The sequence below is a fragment of the Chaetodon auriga genome, chromosome 17 (assembly GCF_051107435.1).
Source record: "Chaetodon auriga isolate fChaAug3 chromosome 17, fChaAug3.hap1, whole genome shotgun sequence".
Lineage (NCBI taxonomy): Eukaryota > Metazoa > Chordata > Actinopteri > Chaetodontiformes > Chaetodontidae > Chaetodon > Chaetodon auriga.
In genome coordinates, this window is record NC_135090.1 from 7,344,487 (window position 1) to 7,364,541 (window position 20,055).

Here is a 20,055-nt window from a genome sequence, read left to right on the forward strand (position 1 = left end):
TGAAATCACACACACACACACGCACTGGCACGCAGTCAGCGTTGGCGTTAGGCTTTAGCCGAGACTGTGATACATGGGAGATGAGAGGAATAGCCTATTCAATCTGGTGTGTCACTCAAACGCCTGTGTTTCATACAGTGTAAGACAGAGGGAGATGGGAAGAGAAGAGCATAGATTTCTACAGTGGGAGTGTGCAGCTGTGTGTGTGTGCGTGCGCCTGTGCCTGTGCCTATGTGTGTTCTACAGAGAGCTACATATCCTAGCTGACACATAGTTTGCTCTGGGGGGTTTTCCTTAACTCTGTCACATGCGGCACGTGAGTAGCAAGGGTGGGGGGGCGGGCATTATGCAAGACACTCTCACTCTCTCTTTTACATGCATGCTTATCCCAGAAGGTGCTGGTTATGCCTTATCCAGCCTGCCTCCACTCCATCATGGAGCTTAATGGGCTGAGAGATGGCTGTTAGTGGTGCTGGAATGATCAACACCACCTGCTGTGTATTGCCCCTTGAAAATGAGCATTTGGATTCACAGGCGGAGACATATCTGCATCTGAAACAATAAAGAGAAAAAAGTAGGAGCTCCATTTACGCTTAGAAATTGAGAAATAAAAACCTGTGTGTGTCACCCTGTGGAAGGCAGTGTGAGTCTGCTGTCTGCGAGCAGCATTTCTGGGGCCAGAGGTTGCGAATATGACCACCGGCAGAATTTGAGATGCCAGCTGACATCACAGTGTGGTCTCCCTCGCTGTGTAATGTTTATGTAAATTGTCTTTTGTTGAAGAGTTGGCTCTAATTTTCTATTCTTCAAGGATGTCAAATGTTTACAGTGGGCATTTTTTCTGTCAGAGCTCTCCTTAACACAGGCTCTTGAAGCTGTGGCTCCATGCCTGGGTTACCCTCAGAGAAAGACAGCAGATTCCCTGGGGGTCCCAGCCCACTAATGGCCCCAAAATCCACAGCTTTGCATATACTGTAAGTATAACATCCATCTAATTTCGATTGAAATATGTGCTCTCTGAGGGTAGGATGTTAGCAGTTATCTGTCCTGCAACATTCAGCCACTGTCCAGCTTCACATCGATGGGGGATCCCCTCTGAACCCACCCACCGGTTGGAGATGGCTGGGAGGTGGAGATAGAGTGCCCAAGGACCTCTGGGCTCCCAGGCTTTGCTTCAAGAGCCAATGGACTACAGGACCCTTATTTATTATTGACTTTTTATCGTGTAATTCATTTGTTGTGGTATTAAATATTTATCAAATAAAAATTCAAATATTTATTCCGTGCAATCCATCAAGCAGCCGGAGTGATGAAAGAGTGGGCGGATGGGGGGGCGCAGTCGTCGTTTAAGAAACCCCTCGCAGAGCGCATGCGCAGGGGTTTGAAGCGAATACGCCATATTGAATTCCCGTAGGAAACGGCTAGCATTTTTTTCCCAGCTAGCGGTGTAAAAGGGCCACTTTATCAATGGTCCTAATTCGGTTTAATGTTTAAATACTTCTCTTTTCATTACCCCGGACGGCGCAGCGACCTTTGAAGGGTCCAGGAAGCGACACAGATTCACAACGGGCTCGCTTGTGTTAGTTGTATACTTGTAGGGGGGTTACCAGAGAAAGAAGTTGAATGGATCCGAGGGTAGCTTGGATTCAGCCCGAACAGAAAGGACCTGCGAACGCCTTATGGATGCACGTCTGGGAGACCTCTCAGGGAGTACGGACACTCTCCGCTCAGCAGCAGCTCCACAATCAAAACCACAACCAGTGCGTGAATTACGCCGCGTTGGATGTTTTAAAAAATGTGGCGACCGCGGTGGCATCGGGCAAGAGCGTTTGCAGCAGCAACGGCAACGCTGCTGCCAGTCTGAGCAACGGCAGCAGCCATCACAGCATCATGAACGGCACTACTACTATTCACGGCACTGCGATGTCCACGCTGGGGAGAGCGTGCTCCATCGGGAACGTACATAGCTCCTTTGGCCCGGCAAACACCGCCGATCCAGGTGAGGGAAAAAACATGCCCCAGAAGACGGGATCTGTCTCCTCCTCGTCGTGCTCGCAGGAATCCGGGACGGACAACCCCCCTTCCAGCTGCTCACTTGAGAGGACTATGGGTGGAAATGTAACGGGCAGCATGAATAAAAACGTCGGGGGTGCCAATCTGCTTTTCAGCGTGAGCGACAACATTGACAATAATGTCAACCTTTACCACCAACATCACCGTCACCTACAGGAGCACCCGGCTTTCAATTTCCAGCAGATTTGCTTGAAGCGCCATCAGGTTCTCCCCTCTGTACCTGTAAATCACACACACAATCACCACCCAGGCCGAAGGAAAAGTGACAACAAAGCGAGCACTTATGGGATGAATTACTTGCTTTCAAACTACACTAATGGCAATTATGCGAGCACTTGGACGCCCTGGAAGACGAGGAAGTACAACCCCGGGGTCCTCGGGTGAGTGGCTGAACACTGTAACTGCTTTAGGATTGAAAGGCTAACGGTGAAGCTTGTATTTCGCGACTGGTCTTAATGGTGTCAAGTATTATGGTACGTACAACGTGATGTAGGTATTCGTTTTCCAGTGCAAATATATATATGTGACAGCAGACCAAGCATTGCAGTGTAAACTGGAGTTGGGCTGTTTGCTGGATAGCCACAAAGCTAGCCTACCGTTATATTAGTTGCGTAAAGACAGCGATCGTCGTCCCAAGCAAGACCGGAAGTGCCTTGTTTTTGTCTGCTGAAGTTTGAATAGAGCCGTTAAAAAATGCCATTTTCCAACTAACCAGCGAGAAGTACCAATACAAAACACACAGTGTGTTAATGTTTATAATAAGAGTGTAAATAACGTCATGCAATTATATCGAGAAAAATTATTTTTCCAATTGGTAATTTATTTAGAAGGCTTTGACCGGATATGTAGTTTTCGAGCTAGTGTAGTCCGTTTGTTAGCCAGTCCGAGGAGCTAACTTAGCTAACGGTTGTCCCATTTGGCTCTATGTCGAAGTAAAGACAAACGAACAGCCATTTAAAAAGAAAGTTAATAAACTTTCCCCGTCTGTCAAATTGAATTAAGCCGAAATCGAAAGAAGATTTAAAACTCTAAACGTAAAACCAAAACAAACGTAAAATACTCCAACATGTCCAGATTTTTAGCTAACAGGGTTGGGTAACATTTAACTTGTGTAATGGCTTGTGAGCTGACTGTTCATTCACTCGGACAATGCGCTAATTGCTTGATCATACAGATAATCAGACTGCTAACAGCGAGAATATGCTAACACTTTGCGTTGCGTTTGAGTAACCTTGTTCAGTCGTCTCAGCATTATTTCATTACACTGAATGAACATGAAATAAAATTATTTAGTAGTACATTGAGTTATTCACATCGTCTTTACTCCACTGTGTTCAGTTCTGGATAATAAGTCTTTATACCAAAGTTATTCCGAGTGCAGTCACAGGTAATTCTCCCTTTTTCCAGGTTGTTTTACATGAAGCTCGCCATTAGTGTGACATAACAGACAGACATGGGTGGGACTTAATGCAAATATGTCCTATTGATAAGATTTACCAAAATAAAAACTTTACTGTTTTTTAAGTATGAATGATTATTAGGTGCTGTGTAAATGTTTGACAGCAGCATTATGTAGTAAGAGTTGCATAACTGAATATATTATATTTTTCCCTGCAGTTATAACTGTAGTCATGTTGCTCTGACAGATGCCTTCCTCATAAACAAATAGACCAGGAACTTCCAGATGTGTTGCAGCACCTTGTGATGTTTGTAATGGCTGCTTGCACCCATCTGGGAATTTCCTGTACAAGGAATTGGTGTTTGTCATGAAAGCTTTGCCACATGATTAATGCTAAGTTTGACAATAGCCCTAACCATTAGATAGCTTAAAAAATGAGTTGTTTATTGGTGTTTTGTCCTGCAGATAGGAAATAAACATAATATTTAATTTTCTCACGGTGCTCATGGTGGCACAAGTTTTTTGATGCAAGTTTTGGCTTGTGCACTGATCAACGTTGCAGTGGTTTGCCTTCAGGGTTCCATTTGAAGTCCCAGATCATTGGATTATGCTGCTTTGCTATCTTGATGATCACAGATGAAGTTTGATTCCATTCCTTCATTGATACCACAGAGAGATACACAGCTGTCATGATAGCGGTGTCATAGACTGCACCATTGCCTAATGTGTGAGCCCTAAAGTTGCTGGAAGAGATGATGTTTGACCCTAAACTAGTCTGTCAGGGGTGGCTGTAGTAGTGGTTCTTATTTTGACTGTGTGGGGCCCAGCAGTAGTCGTGCCCCTTGACAGCGGTGGGCATGGATACGCCCTGGCTTGCTCGCAGAGAGTTTTCCACCAAAGAGTGGGCACACGGGTTAGCTGCCTTTCCTCCAGGGTCCTGGTAATTGATTGTGACAGTCTCCCTGTTCTGTATTTCACACTGACATCACGGCATGCATTCCTAGAAAAAAATGAATGGCCACAGGGTGGAACAGAGATCCTCTGTTCGGAGGCATTTGACTGGCCAGAAATCTTTACATTGTATGTGCCCCAGTGTTGCCAAACACAAAGCCATATCAGCAATGACAATAAGGCCCGGCACTCCTCAGGCATGCTCTGCATTATGTGGCTTTGAGTTTTTACTAAAGCCTCTTTTCACATTCCTCTCCAAACCTCAGAGGTGTGTGTTGTACCTGTGTCTTAATGAATGTCCTCACTGATAATAAGATAAGAAGAATTCTGCAAACTCTCCCTCCGTTCTTAGCAACACCACTTCAGTTCTGTCTTTTTCTGAACTAGTGGTTATGTTAGGGGCTCTGGTTACAGTTGATGTTATGGACAGGGCTATGACTAGTATGCAGGTTAGGCTAAAGAAGCAGGCTTTGACTAAAGTGAGACTAAAAAGTGTTCCTAAAAAAAAACTATAAGAACTGGCAAAAACACTGCTGCTCATGGTCTCACACAGCTGTGATTCTGAAATAACAGCCAGCAAAAAAGAAAATCTGTTTGAAGCAAATAAGAATGTAGTCGTTACACAATAGTTTTAGTTTTATGGATTTTCGTACTCCAGATACACGTGACGACAAGTAAAGTATCAGTACCGGTACAGCATACTATACCGTTGCTTTGATTCCCCGGCTCTGGCATGATGGGGTTAATCAGAGCAGTGATAAGGAGGAAGCATATCTTGGGCCATCTGGAGACTTTTTCCTTTTTTCCTCCTTCCTTCCAAAATGTAAGCGAAATCTGGCACGAGTGTAAGTCAAGTTTTAGGCGATATCCTCATGTGATTGTCAGTTGTGTATAAGTATAATGAAAGAAACCTCAAATGCGCCAAATCAGAAGACATCATGTACAGTTCCTTTTGTTAATCCAGGTTTCGTACTGCTCTGTGTGCCGCAGAGTTGTAAATGTGGTGAGAATAACCCTCATCTGTCGTCCTCCTTTCTGTCCAGACTCCACGAGGAGGTGATGGACTTCTACAACTTCATGTCGCCTCGGCCGGAGGAAGCAGCGATGAGGAAGGAGGTGGTTAACCGGATAGAGATGATCATCAAGGAGCTGTGGCCCACTGCAGATGTAAGATCTACACAAATGCCTGTGTTTATTTGGATCAACTTTCCCTCTCTCCGGTTCTTAATATCTTAGAGAGCAGCCTCTTAAATCATGCAGTCCCCTCCAGGAGCAAGAATTATTGGCACGCAGACAAACTGTGATCTCAGGTTGCTCATAAATCTTTGTTGACATACTGCATTTCTTTTTAAAGGCGAGGCAGTGTTTATACAAGATAACAGCAGCTTATTGTATATTTATATGCTGTTTTCGATTCGTTAACTATGTCATTTGAGTTGAGATTGGTTCGAGCTTGGCAGAAAGTATTGAATTTGCTTTTGGAAATTTTAATTGTGGTTAAAATTTAGGTCAGTTGCTTTATTCTGTGAAACTTAAAGGACAAGGTCGACATTTTTGGAAATCTGGTTATTCGCTTTCTTGCCAAGAGTTAGACGAAAAGATTGATATCGCTCCCACATGTGTACACTAAGTGTGAAGCTGCCGCCAGCAGCCGGCACGCTAAGCTGGAAATGGGTGAACAGCTAGCCTGACTTTGCCCAGAGGGAATGAAATCTCCCTACCCATGCACCTAAAGCTCACTAATTAACATGTTATATCTTGTTTGTTTAATCTGTACAAACAATGAAGTATAAAGACAACAATTTGCTGTGTTACTGTGGGTGGGTTGTACCGGACTGTGTCTTGGTTGGGCCTAGTAACTTCCTGGAGTCTCTACTGGTTGTCTAGCAACTGGTCCTGGCCAAGGAATAGTTTGGCCCGCAGTGTTAGTCAGGGAATTGTTTTTTAATTGGCTGTTAGTTTCTTAGCTGCCACTTAATAATTAAATACAGTAGAAGTTGTAACACCTTTGTAAGAATCACACTCTTATTTCAGTGGTACTGCTACTTGCTTGTGCCACATTTGTTTTTTAAAGCTAACCAGGTAGTGCATTATCCTGATGTTAACCGTAGTCACAGAGGGGAAGTTACAAAAAGCAACTTCATCAAAAGTCGTTGTGTTTTTAAAAATAAGTAATTTACATTTTGAAGTGCGCTCACCGTGTGATGTGCGGAAATAGTGATGGAGGATCCTGCAGCAGGTTGAGTAATGCAGCGGCGTAGGGTTGATGTAATGCCCCCTCTCATTACTTAATCATGTAAAACACGCGCAGTGGTGATTTGTTGGCTGCCAGTCTTCCCTTTTCCACCGTGAGTCAGATTGTCAGGTAAATGGATCAAGCCCGTGATTTGTACCAGCCTTCCCTTTTCATTTCAGCCTATTAATCCTGGCCTGTCTTTGTGCTATTGCCTTGTCGTATTTACCAGACGGAAAGGGAAAGAGCTCTACTCCGCTTCCTTTGGAGGGCTTTCGCTTGCGGCCCCCAAACACAGCTTTTTTTTCCCCTAGCCATTGTATACTTAATTTGGCAGCTCACTTAACTTGGCAGCGTTCGCTGTCTCAGAAGTGGAACCCGGAAATACCTCGTTCCTGATACTTTGCAAACATGATGAATGGATGAATACATCATCACAACAAATGAGCTGTGGGTCAGGATGATACAGGATTAGCGCTGTCAGCATGTCGCCAAGCCCATTACAGCCAGCACGTGAGAGGATAGCATTTATCCCACATTTCACCTGTATGTGTGTGTATGTGTGCTGTCTTTAAGGCTAAAAGTTGAACCCCGGTGATTTTGCTCATCTTTTACACGTTTCTTCAACTTGATTTTTCCAGGTCCAGATATTTGGCAGCTTCAGCACAGGCCTGTACCTGCCAACAAGGTAAGATCCTCTGGATTTCTGATTAAAGAAAAAGTGTTACTTTTCTACCTGCTGTGTTTTGACATTCTGATGTCTGTTTTTTTTTTCTCGCCCCTCAGTGACATTGACCTGGTGGTGTTTGGGAAGTGGGAGCGCCCCCCGCTGCAAGAGCTGGAACAAGCTCTTCGCAAGCATAATGTGGCAGAACCGTTCTCCATTAAAGTGCTGGACAAGGCTACAGTGAGTAGTGGGAAGCAGGACATGTCTCTCAACTCTCTAGGCTTTGGGGATGCATGTCACGCTGTGTTCAAATCGATGCCTTTAAAAAAGCCACAGTGGTTTGCAATAACAGATCTCCATCAAACGCACATTTTGATGAAATGATGACAATATTACAATATTCCGTGTACACTGATGAATAATCTGGCACAATGGAATTATTTGACTGTTAATTTCAGTCTTCCTCAAGGTTTTATTCTTCACACAAAGTGCTAAAATATTACAGCCCCAGTATTGGGAAACCAGTTGGAATAAGCCCAATCAAAATTTGGCAGCACTTTTTGTATTCCTAGAAAAGTTCTCCTGGCCTTCAGGCAGTGAGTTAGAAGTATAAAGCATTGGCTCCTTCACTCTTTTATCTCCATGGAAATATGAGGGGGGGAGAGAAGACGCTCAATTAGTGTCCTCCATCTGTTTGCGTGATAGATGGCACACAGGCGGAGCTGTGTGGTCATCTTTTCTGTTTAACTGTAAATACACTGTTTCTGCTCACTGTAATATTACAATAGCAGTGAATACTGTCGGCTTTGTTAAAACTGGTCGTGGACTGCTCGCCCTCAGGTCAGCGATACCCCACTGTTTACTTCTGCTTGTTTCTCTCTATTGTGTTGAAGTCGAACCGCGATTTTGAAAAGGCCATGCAATGTGGGGAGCAGCTCTGGTGGAGGCGTTTATAGCTACAATCCCACAGTAGCATGGTAGCTCATCCCGTGGGGTAGCAGGCTAACCACTGCAAGCTGCAGCGCTGTCTCGACTGACATGATAATAAGTAGTTAATGGTTGAATTTTCCTTTTTGGATGTGCCGTTCCTTCTAAAAGGCTGTCAGTCACGGCAGATGGGTTTTTTTTTCCGTGCGCGCTGAAAGTGCCTGTCGCTGATGAGTTGACTGTTACCTTTGCTAATGTATGTAGTTTTGTCTCCCGCCCAGGTGCCAATCATCAAGCTGACAGACCAGGAAACTGAGGTGAAGGTGGACATCAGTTTCAACGTGGAGACTGGAGTCAAGGCTGCAAGCTTCATTAAAGATTATGTCAAGGTGAGATATGCTGATGGCGAAATTGCTGTCTACAGCTTACAGGTGTGTCTACAGTCAGTCGTATTAAATCTGATCAGATGCCATCACATCACAGAAGGCCACTGGCACACTTGGCTGCTGTGTTTTACAACCAGATATGGATTGTGAATTAAAGTCCTGACAGTAAATGAAATCCGTCCTCAACGCACATTACGAGCAACGCATAGAGATGAAGGAAGAGAGCGGGAGGAGGTCATGTAGACACATTTAAATAAAAGCCACCAGAGGAGTCACATAATTACCATTTTACAGTGCGGGCTAAATACAGAACTTTGGAAATTCCCTCTGCGAATCAGGCAAGCCAGCAGTTTTAAAGCATGACACTTCACTTCACTTAAATCTCGCACTGGCTCGGCTCTCTTCCAAAGTGAGGCTGGAACGGACCCCGGCAACTGTGCTCAGCATAATCTCCATTTAAGTCAAACTGAGTATGTGTGTTGCTGAAAGACCTTGCCGCCGATTGTGCTCAGCGGAGGTGAAATTCACCCTGTGGCTTCAACAGGATTCCTGCTGAAGGTGGATCTCTGCCTGCTTCAGTCACGGTTGTAGTATCTAATGCAGGAGAGGAATTTGGGCGGTTGATGTTCCAGCATGCTGTCAGGTTTTGGCTTTTGTCCTCTGTTGTTGTTGTTGCTTTTTTATCTGTTATGGTTTTCTGGAAATCTGTGCCACAGCTCGAAAGTTGATGACCGCGCTCAGCATCGATCTAGCGATAGTTGACATTGTTAATGCGTGGGTGTGACAGACTCCAGTGCAGTCTTGCCATTGAGGGGTCGCCTCAATGTTAATCATCATTCATCGGGTTCCCAAGCAGCCAGCTGGAGCGGTGTTACCTCCCAGACTCGTTCTCACTTCTTAAAAGCATATTTGAAAAGTCAACCAAGCCCTGCCGCTCCACTGGCACAGATATGCACACACACGCTGCCAGGAGGTTATGCCTCCTTTTCAATTGGAAAATGAACATGTCTGTAATTCCCATTCTCAGACCCTCTGGGGTTTCAGCACATTATCAAGTGATAGGCACCAGGAAGCCTCGTTGAATACCTTTTTAGAACATTTGGCCCAGTTGGAAGCGAGATGGAGTATTTGTTTGGTAAGTAGGGGGGTAACAATTCACACGTAGCATCGACGCTAATTATGATTACGCTGCCTCAGCTTACTAAGGCATAAAAAGAATCATTGTGGTTTTAGTAATAATTGTAGCATCAGCTGAGGTTTTTTCTGGGTTGGCAGCATTCTAACTTCCTAAAAGGAGAAACGGTATACAGTGAAGTTATTGCGGAAATATGACTAATGTATAAAACCACCACAGGCGACACAGCATTTCCACTCTGAGGCTGCACGTCGTGCCCGTAATTCTTGACCAGAAACCGTCCTCACATTTACTGAATGCTCGAACAAAATTGCCTCATAGTTGCTTAATAAAATCCTGATGTTACAGAATTGAATTGACTCAGATTTGAACAGTAATTGCTCTTGAATCAAATCAGCATCCTTGAGCATTGAGTGATGTCGTGTGATTTTTTTTTTTTTTTTTGAATGATTTGCTCTCTTCACTTTGAATGCAGTCTAGTCCTGTCTTTAGCTCACTGAACTCCACACATCTCACCACAAAGCCCCACTTCTCCTCAGTGAGTCATCCAAATGAAACCTGAGCCAAATTTAAATCTGCTTTTTTTTTTTCCTTTTTAGGATTCTCTCCTCACCTCGAGTTTGACTAAATCAACCATTCTCATTCCGCGTCTGTCTCTTCTTCCACTTTCAGATGTATCCAGTGCTGCCTTACCTGATCTTTGTGCTGAAGCAGTTTCTGCTGCAGAGAGATCTGAACGAAGTCTTCACCGGGGGAATCAGCTCGTACAGCCTCATCCTCATGGTCATCAGCTTCCTACAGGTACGCACACACACACCCACCCACCTGAAGAACAAGCTGTTGTAAGAAGAGCAGAAAGTAGCTCTAGCGCAGTGCTAATGAAAGTGAAAGTGCTATAATGGCACTCGCAGTATTGAAGTGTAATAGCTGTAGTGGTAAGACCCTTGTTTTAAATCCGTACTGATCCAGTCTTCTGTGCTTGCTCTCCAGCTCCATCCTCGCATCGATGCCAGAAACCCCAATGAGAATTTGGGCGTGTTGCTGATCGAGTTCTTCGAGTTGTACGGTCGCCATTTCAACTACCTGAAAACAGGGATTCGCATCAAAAACGGAGGAGCATACATAGCCAAAGAGGAGATCATGAAGGCCATGACTAACGGATACAGACCATCCATGCTCTGCATAGAGGACCCGCTGCTTCCAGGTGTGTGTTTCACGGGCTTACAGTGAATACAGGTCATCCAAGAACAAACACGTCTGCAGACAGAAACGTATCCATCATAGAAGTCGGTCAGGATGAGGCTGCTAGTGAGCTGGCTAACATGAAATGAGGCTTTAGATGATGATTGGCAGACAGTAGTTTTTCTAGACATTTCAGATTCCCAACTTCAAAAAAATTTTTTTTAAACATATGTCCAGCTAAATCAGCAGAATGATATGTGATTGGACCTGTTGATGCCATTTGGCCAATAGGTGGCGCAGTAGCAGCATCATAACTTTAGAAAGCCATAATGCTCGTGTTTGACCTGTGTCATTTTGTTCCTCAGAGTGTGAGAAGGTATATGACAAAGCATGGCCTCAGCAGCTCACGATGTAGGTCACCTCACCCGAAGGTCCGGGGTTCAAGTAACACAGCTGTATTTACTACTGTGCTGTTGTGTTTGTTTTAACTCCTCACAGGTAATGATGTGGGGAGGGGTTCCTATGGTGCCATGCATGTCAAGCAGGTGCTTGACTATGCCTACACTGTCCTGAGTCACGCCGTGTCCCCGCTTGCACGGTCGTATCCCAACAAAGACTCTGAAAGGTTAGTGTTCAATACACTGAACAGCGCTAAAGAGACCCAGGATGATGAAAGTGGTGCTCTTCTAACCCCCCTCCCCTCTCTTCCTCTCTCTCTCTCCCCTGCAGTACCTTGGGCAGAATAATCAGGTTGACCCAGGAAGTGATCGACTACAGGGAATGGATCATTAAGAAGTGGGGGGGCAGGGATCTCACTCGAACAGACAACAGAGGTGTGATTCCTCACACTTTAATAAACAATTTTACAGTAATGAAGAAAAACTGCTTGAAGCCAAGACTTTATGAGGAGTACAGCACTGTGTATTTTATTCTAATTAGAGGAAAATGAGGTGGGAGTGCACTGAATGAATTACAGCTAATTGAACAGCTTGAGCTTTCAATAGACTGCTGACAAACTTTTATTAATAAATGATGAAATCCACTGAGCAGGATATGTCAACATTTCATCCGTTTTTTTTTTTTTTTTGCAGTTTCACCTCCCAAGGAGCCAGCAGCAGAGCAGGAGCCCTGTGTGCTCGGTGGTGGTGTGGGGTCGGAGGAGCAGCAGAGGGACTCGGTGTCGCCCCACAGCGCAGACTCCCCCATGTCCATCTCCAGCCCCCAGCAGCACTCCTCAGCCTCCTCTGTCTCCTCGCTGTCCGGATCAGACAACGTAAGAAAACACACGCAGGATTCGCTGACACAGCGAAGAGTTAATCAACATAACGGCGACTCTGTTGAATTTCTGTTTAAATATCCACAGCGCAGTCTGCAGACAGCATGAAAAGCTGGTATCAACCCTGACAAACTGGTCAATTTAACTGGTACATCGCTGCAGATAGAATTGCCATACAGTCTCTTGTGATTGTGCAGTTGACGTCCTGCCACCCACCTGATTTTATTCCCTCCAGCCCGTCTGATAGAAGCTCACCCAATTTACATCTCATTTGATTGTCGCATTCGATTGAACCATATTAGCAGCTACAAGTGATACACACAACCCTGCTCATCATCTCGTCCTTTTTGTGTCGTGTGCCAGGACTCTGATTCCACGCTGCCGTGTCCCATCCCTCCGCCAGCCCTGCCTCCGTACCCGTCTTTCCCGCCTCTGGGCCTGGCTCTACCGCCAGGCCTCAGCATGGGCACCAGCAAGCCCGGCATGGGAGGACACCATCTCCTCATGCCTCCAGGCTCACAGGTCGGCACACAGCAGGAAAATGGGGGTTGCGTGAGTTGGAGTCATGTATGGAGATTCTACAAACAAGAACAACTGTAAATAATCATGATCCCTTCTGTCCTCCAGGCTCGCGTCTCACTGCCCGGTGGTCTAGCCATGCACTCCATACCTGGCAGACAGGTGTGTATAGACACCGGGCTCCCCCCCTTCTTCCACATGCCCCCCCCAGCCCATGCTCATGCCCCTGCCCCCTCCAGCCCCCAGCCTCCGCCCAGCCCCCACTCCAGCCACACACACAAGGTAGGCGCCGGATGCCACAAGCACACTCAAACATCATGTCAAGGCTTACTTGTCCCACACACACATACACACATTCACACTCTGTCCATCTCATCTTTTCTGTCATGTCAAGTGTCTGATTTGTCTCTCTCTCTCACATTCATTTCAAACCAGCCATCCAATGGCTTACATAAAGATGCAGTCGCCATCTGTAGTCTGTAACTGATCAGTAAACAATGACACTGCTACTGCTGCTCAGAGGCCTGATGTGGCAACATCTGGCGTGTACCTGTTCCTACGGGAAGTGACATAAATAGGGACATTTTCCAAAAGAGTCATCCAGATTTTAGTTCTTACGGCTGAGCGGCTTATTAAAGGAGCGGTTCGATATTTTGGGAATGTATTTATTCACTTTCTTGCCAAGAGTTAGATGTGATGACTGATACCACTCTCATAGCTGTATCCATTATGAAGCCACAGCCAGCAGGCAATTAGCTTAGCTTAGCATTCACACTGAAAGCGTATTTAGCATGCAGACATGAGAGCGGTATCAATCACCTTATCTAACTACATGTAAATGCATTATATGTAAATGTAAAATGTCAATTAAACTTCTTTTTGTTTGTCTTTTTTGACTCTTGGTCTGAACACAGAGTCACTGCAGGGTTAAACCTTCTGTCCCATAAAAGAATGAGCAAACATAATTTCCCTTTCAATGCATTTTAAGCAAAGAAAACCTAAGTTTTATTTCTGTATTTTTTTTCCCTCTCCCTTCTCTTCGCTCCACTCCTCCTCAGAACGGAGCCAAGTTCAACGTGAAGGGCTTCCACAACCCGCCGCTGGTCAACAACCCCGTTCTGGCTAACCGTGGACACACACACGCTCACACGCACACACAGTACCACCGCAACACTTGGCGACGCAGAAAGAGGGACAGCCTCCCGGTTAGCCTCAGCAGATAGAAACCACTCCTCTTCCCCCGCACTTTTCCTCCCTCTCCTCTCTGGCAGCAAGACCCTGGCTCTTGGTTTGGTCTTGAAGGAGGACGGACAGGCAGAGAGAGGACCAGAGACCAGCAGTTTTCACTCTGGGGCTGCAGCGACACGGATCAACAGCCCTCGGCTCTGCATCTCCCTCCTACTATCTCCACCTTTCCTTTCCTGCATGACTTTTGTTCACGGTTTTGTAGTTTCAGTATTATGTTACTTTCAGTATTGTTCCTCATCTTCATTCATTTCAGGTCAGTTACTTTTTTTTTTTTTTTTTTTTTTTTTTTTTTTTTTTTGTTGTTGGACTTGATGGTGATGCCATTGCCAAGTTCTTGACCTCGTCTTGACCCTCGCAGCCAAGCTGCCTGTGGTTCAGTGTTAGGGCTTTTTTTGTTTTTTTTTTTCTCAATAGTTTATACACTTAAGAGCAAACGGTTTTTCATTTTGTGCAATAATGTTATTTTTCTTTTTGGAACTAAAGTAAATGCTTATTTAATTTTGTGTGTGTAAATGTAAAGGCATTTTTATACTGTTTTATTTTTGTAGAATTTTAAATTTTGTTTACGAAACCTTTCCCCAGGCAGCATCTCTGGAGTGTGTGTGTGTGTGTGTGTTCATCTGTCGTTTCTGTGTGTGTGTGTGTGTGCAGGAGTGTATGTGCTTGTCTGTCATAAGGTTGAGACGGACCCCCTCCTTCTCTCTCCTGTTCACCTGTGTTGTTCTGTTCGCTAAAGGGAAGCCGGGGCAGAAAGGGACACGCAGCTCTGTCGTGACACTCCTTCCATTTTTCTTCCTCTGTCTCGTGAAAATGGGCGAGGTTAACGTGAAATTCCTCGTGGAAGTTTTGTTCCTCGGCCCAGTTAGTCTGAGGCATCCTGGGGGGAAGTGGAGGGATGGAAATTGCACCCTGGGATATCCTGAGACACGAGGGGAGAGGATGTCTGTTTTGTCCTCACAGAGGTAGCTTGTGTGCAGGTAGAGCTTTAGCAGTACCACCTCGAGATTGTGTGTGTGTGTGTGTGTGTGTGTGTGTGTCCCATATGGGGCCGTGTTGTTGCCATATTTTGTCAGTCAGGGGAAGGCTGGCAGTGGCCTGCTAGTTCTGTCTTGGCCATCTTTCTCTCCACTGGAGGCCGTTTTAAAAGATAAGCTTCCAGACAGAGCAGGATTTTGGTCTGTTCTGTTCAACATATATGCTATCGTGTTTTTCATTTTTGTGCTCGTCTATTTTTCTGACACGTCGTAGGAGGGTTGGGGCCAAGAAGGCAACAGCTCATCTGACTTGAATTTGAAGATCAAGATTAGGGTAAGAGGGCAGAAAGCCACTGATTCCAGGTCAGAGAAATCCTCTTGTTCTCTCGAGTTGAGGGACACGGTTGTGGAAAGCTGATCCCCGGGGCTGAGGTCAAGTCTCGCCCGCAGCTGTAAATCAGTGCAGACCAACACTACGATGCTCAGCGATAAGGTTTTCTCCTTTGTGGTCCTGGACAAAGGAGGAGGAGGGAGAGGGAGGGGGAGTCTTCCTGAACCAAGGACCCTAGTGAAAGGGAATTATATTTTGATTCCATTCAGGAATCTTGTGTATATTTGATTGCCAGGTACTTCCGCTAATTGTTTGCAATGCCTTTCTTTGTGTTTACTTGGAGTGTGTGTACGTCGTTTTCCGCGAGCACACCGTGTCACACAAATACACACACTTACAGACTGGACTGTCGGAGGCTGTGACTCGCCCTGAACACTACACACGCTGGTGTTATTACTATGCAAGTGGATTATTCTAATTATTGTGTCAACTCTCTTGTCTTTCCATTTTTTTCCCCCCCTCCAAATGACAAACACTGCTTGTTGGACTGGAGTAATGTTACCGACTGTCACACTCGTGTGAACCCGAACCGCATCCCCTGACCCCCCCCCCCCCTCGTGTTTGTATGAAGGTCCTGACATGTTTCAAAGTCTAGTTTTCTACATGTTATCCACCAAATGTAAGGAATGGGGGATGTTCATTTCAATGGCTGGGTCTGGGTCTGTGTAGTGTGTGACATAGTGAAACGTGTGTGAGAAAGTATTGAGACTCATGACTTGCCACCACAGGTTTTTTAATCAAACGCCCGACAGCTCATGAGCAAGTGCACCCAGAGAGCGACTTGCACTCTGCAGGTGCACTTCAGAGAGGGCCAAAGTGTCCACCAACAATTCTTTCCCTTCCACTGAGACCGCTCAGTGCTGTTACACTGTTTATCTTTTTCTTTGACCCACGGCAACTCCAATCCCTCAGTCCAACCTGCACCGGGCTTCAATTCAATCTCAGATGAAGGGTTTTCCGGTTTGATTATGAGCTAATCGTCTCCTCCAGCTGGAGAAACTCCTTTCACTTTTAATGACTTGACCCACAGACCCGATTATTCTCCTATGGATGATTGTCATCCACCCATAGGGAGGTGATCATGTTTTGGTGCATGAAACACTCAGTTCCATGCAATCCTCGCCCACTATAAATTGGATAACAAGGTGGATGTAGTTGGCAAACTCTTTCCGACTGCACCCCTGACAGTCACGTCTGCTTTTAGAGATGAGAACCAGCATTGATGAGGCTGAACATGAAATTGCTATCGGACGGTTGTTGACTGGGTTAGAGTTGCCTTCATCTTCACAGCAAAGACTTGACATGCAGTATCCTAGGAAGTCTGTATGGATTAAAATCTCTGTGCATCTCAGCGGTCCGATGCGGCTCATTCTCTGCGCTCACTCGTCCTTCATCGCTCTCTCTCTATCTGATGGTGGCGGTGATTAAGCTAAGGTCTTGGTTGGGCTGACGCATTGCCTTCACGACACTGATTGGTGCGAGTGACGGGGAAGGGAAGCGACACAGAGTGGCCGGGGGACCCGCTGAGATTTTGACGTACACATGTACATGTAGATGCAATGTAATATTACCCCCATTGCAATACAATGAGGGATTTTAAACTGGCGGCTGCTGTTTAGAGAAAGGTGGCAGCCCCTTTATGTCCTGGCTGATTCATGTGAGCAGTGGCCCTCTAAATGGACAACTAGCTTACCAGTGGCCAGAGGGAACCACTGCCCAGCTTTTTTTTTCTTTTTTTTTCTTTTTTTTGACATTTTTATGTAAATATATTTTTTTCTATTTTATTTTTTAATAAACATTTTAAAACTGCCAGTCGTTCTGTGTTTGTTTGTTTTTTTTTAGAAGTGGAATTTGCCATTTGTGCCGGCAGCACAGCAAGAACACTGGTACCTTATCTCCGTATGCAGTTGTCATGGTGCAACATGCTGTTGTTTATGTACACTTTCACAAGATACAGAGCAATAAAAATGAAAACACTGATGAGCTGAAAGATGCTAAACTGCCGTAGGGCTGAGGGGAACTGCAGAGTCAGGTGATCATTCTCTGTGGGAGCGTTATGAGTGACTCCTTTCACATTACACATCAGTCATTTGACCTTCTGTTCATATAAAAATATGGTTGGTGCAGCTTTAACTCGTCATTCTTGAAAGCAGCCTATTTGTCTGTAATTAGGCAGAACCACCCAGGGTTTATGGTTTCCCTCCAGCAGTGTCTGTGTGGTTTTGTCCTCACTCAACATGTTATCCTCCTCATCAACACTAGGTGGCGCACATGTACTGCTGCTGGCGCTGAATTAGCAGAACCCTTCAAGCACGAGGCTGCTCGACATTGCTGAGCTCGTCGGTGTCTTCAGTACGCTTAAACCCTGAAACCAAATATAGAGGCGCTAACTCCACACTGCCAGACTTTGTCCACAAGTTTCACATTCAGTCACAGCGGGCCGTCAGCGGATGTCAGGTGTTTGTATGTGAGGTTTTGCTCAGGATTAGGTGTACTGGTAGCTGTGCTTATCATAATAGAAAAGAGTCAGTCCAGCCAGCTCTGAAGCACCTGCCCTGGCATCTTTGTGACAATCCTGATCTGCCTGTCTTAAATTGGCCGATGTGACCTCTGAGAAGTGATGTGGATGAACTGCAGAAGAAGCTTGAAGAGATTAGACCCCGTGCTTTGGCTGAACGAGGTGAAAGGGGCCAAAATGTCAGAGCATTTGAATTGTAAAGCTGCCACATGTCCAAAAGTGAGACATGGATTCGTGTTCGAATGAAGTGAGGTCGAATGACATAGATGAGAACGAGAGGAACAAGGTGAAGGAATGAGAGTTTTCCGGAGTGCTCTTAAGGTGAAGAAAGTCAAAAACAGAGAGAGTAAAGAGTTTAACATATTGAACCTGTCTCTTCAGCTTAAAAACCACTGTAATTTCACCTCAAACCATCAGAAAACCATCCATGATCACTAAACTGGTCATGAATCTGTCCAATAAACAGATATTCTGGCTTATGTCTGAGTAGAGTCAGTGATACAGCCTGATGACCAAGGCCAGCAGTCTCTCATCAGCCAAAGCTGAACTAAACCACACTGAGAGCAACAGCTACAACACATATGAACGGTGTCACTCGTAGTAACAAAATTATCACCCAATTCTGCAGTTTCCTTCTGTTCTACGCAGCATTTCAGCATCTTTGAGTTCATTGTTTTCAAACAGCAGACAGGCAAAGCTAGCAACTGGCTGAGGAACATAGCGGACTAATCAAATGAATCAAACTAATCAATTCTCTCAAAGGAGACTGAACACTGGGCGTGACGTTTTCCCGAGGATGAGAAACTTGGCTCCAGATGAATGCAAACGTTGCTCAGTGTCTGCTCGATGTGTTAATAGACTCCTGTTTGCTAACTGATTGTTTAACCAGAAACAGCTGCTCTCACTCTGAGGCTACCAACACGCTTCATTCAAATCTGACTGAAACAAAAGAAAACTTCATCTTCCTGCTGTTCCAACAATCAGCAACTCTAGACTCTCACTCCCCTGCCGATGTTTTCACATCTCACCCGGTGAATTAAAGGTCCGAGACAGTTTTTGATGAGTGTGGATTTAAATGAAGTTTGTTAAAATGACTGTTTCTGTAAATGGAGTTTGGTGGCATTGGTGACAGCACTTTATAGATAAATATATATATAGGTTAGAGTATAAATACATAAATACAACATGTTTTCCCTTCTTTTCTGAGGAGGACGAGACCCCCAGGTTGGGAAATTAGTGCTCGACATGTTAACATAACTACCATTGATACTGAATCCCTGTGAGCTGTAAAGCTAAAGTAGATGATGTTATGATTTTCTGTAAGTATATCTGCTATTTAAGCTTTATGATAGTTTTCAGACCTAACAAATCAGGGACCAGCGCTTACAAACAGTCTTATTTAGGACTATATTTACAGTGTCAGTGCAGAGATCCCCGTCTCCAGCACTTAATGACGTTGTGAGGCTCCGGTATTTGTCCGGGGAGTCTTCAAACTCAACCATCGTCCACTTCTCGAGATTTTGTGCGGCGGGAATCGGAGCCAAACCGCATTTTAACAAGGCTCGTAAGAATCCCCCGAAGAATAGCAATCAAAGGCAATTAAAAGACTGATTAGCTTAGTATTTTGTCAATTCCCGTGTATCTCTCCAATGAGGAATTTTTGTCAAGGGATCAAATGCAAAACAGGCTGAGTGTACAGAGTGGTTTAAATCACTGTGTTTGATTGAGAAAAACATTGCATGTGGTCCTTAATGAATCCCACAGTGTTCGTCTTAATGAGGAATCAGGAGTTCTCAGTGTGGGTGGTATCTCTCTCTCTCTCTCTCTCTCTCTCTCTCTCTCTCTCTCTCTCTCTCCATCACTGCTTCTCTCTTTCCCACCTTCCTACCTTGATTGCTACTTATCTAGGTCATCTCTCAGTGTGTTTTAATCACCGTTGGGTTGAGAGAGACCCAGTTAGGTGATGAAGCCCACTTTTCTCTCATCAAGGTGGGAAATCAGCTTAATTTCTAGCACATCGTCACTCCTGCTGTAATTATCACCGTTCGTGCCCAGCTGCATCTGTTCCAATTCAATATTCACAAGATGCTTTTTAACCTAGATCTCGTTTTGGCCTTCGATATCTTCAACAGTCTTATTTGACATGACAGGGCACAGGCGAGCAGATTCTGTATTT

General features: G+C 45.0%; 1 protein-coding gene across 2 annotated transcripts; it reads left to right on the plus strand.

Moving 5' to 3' along the window:
• The first annotated feature begins 1,421 nt into the window (after window positions 1-1,421).
• Window positions 1,422-17,166, plus strand: tent4a (terminal nucleotidyltransferase 4A). 2 transcript variants are annotated; one of them, XM_076755047.1, is made up of 13 exons: window positions 1,422-2,453; window positions 5,467-5,590; window positions 7,298-7,344; window positions 7,443-7,563; window positions 8,532-8,639; window positions 10,444-10,572; window positions 10,762-10,975; window positions 11,452-11,578; window positions 11,683-11,786; window positions 12,045-12,226; window positions 12,593-12,751; window positions 12,857-13,030; window positions 13,807-17,166. In XM_076755047.1, exons 1-13 carry the CDS (start codon window positions 1,624-1,626, stop codon window positions 13,969-13,971), a joined length of 2,484 nt encoding a protein of 827 aa, XP_076611162.1. In that variant the 5' UTR covers window positions 1,422-1,623; the 3' UTR covers window positions 13,972-17,166. The 2 variants fall into 2 exon arrangements, with proteins under 2 accessions (XP_076611162.1, XP_076611163.1); XM_076755048.1 differs by having other exon boundaries at window positions 12,857-12,910.
• The last annotated feature ends 2,889 nt before the right edge of the window (window positions 17,167-20,055 follow it).

What these genes read in the sequence shown, in the direction of transcription:
- tent4a (XM_076755047.1), top strand. Translation starts at nt 1,624, where the DNA reads ATGGATCCGAGGGTAGCTTGGATTCAGCCCGAACAGAAAGGACCTGCG. An exon ending in CCCAACAAAGACTCTGAAAG is followed by an intron (nt 11,579 to 11,682) that starts GTTAGTGTTCAA and finishes TCTCCCCTGCAG; the next exon opens with TACCTTGGGCAGAATAATCA. An exon ending in ACTCCAGCCACACACACAAG is followed by an intron (nt 13,031 to 13,806) that starts GTAGGCGCCGGA and finishes ACTCCTCCTCAG; the next exon opens with AACGGAGCCAAGTTCAACGT.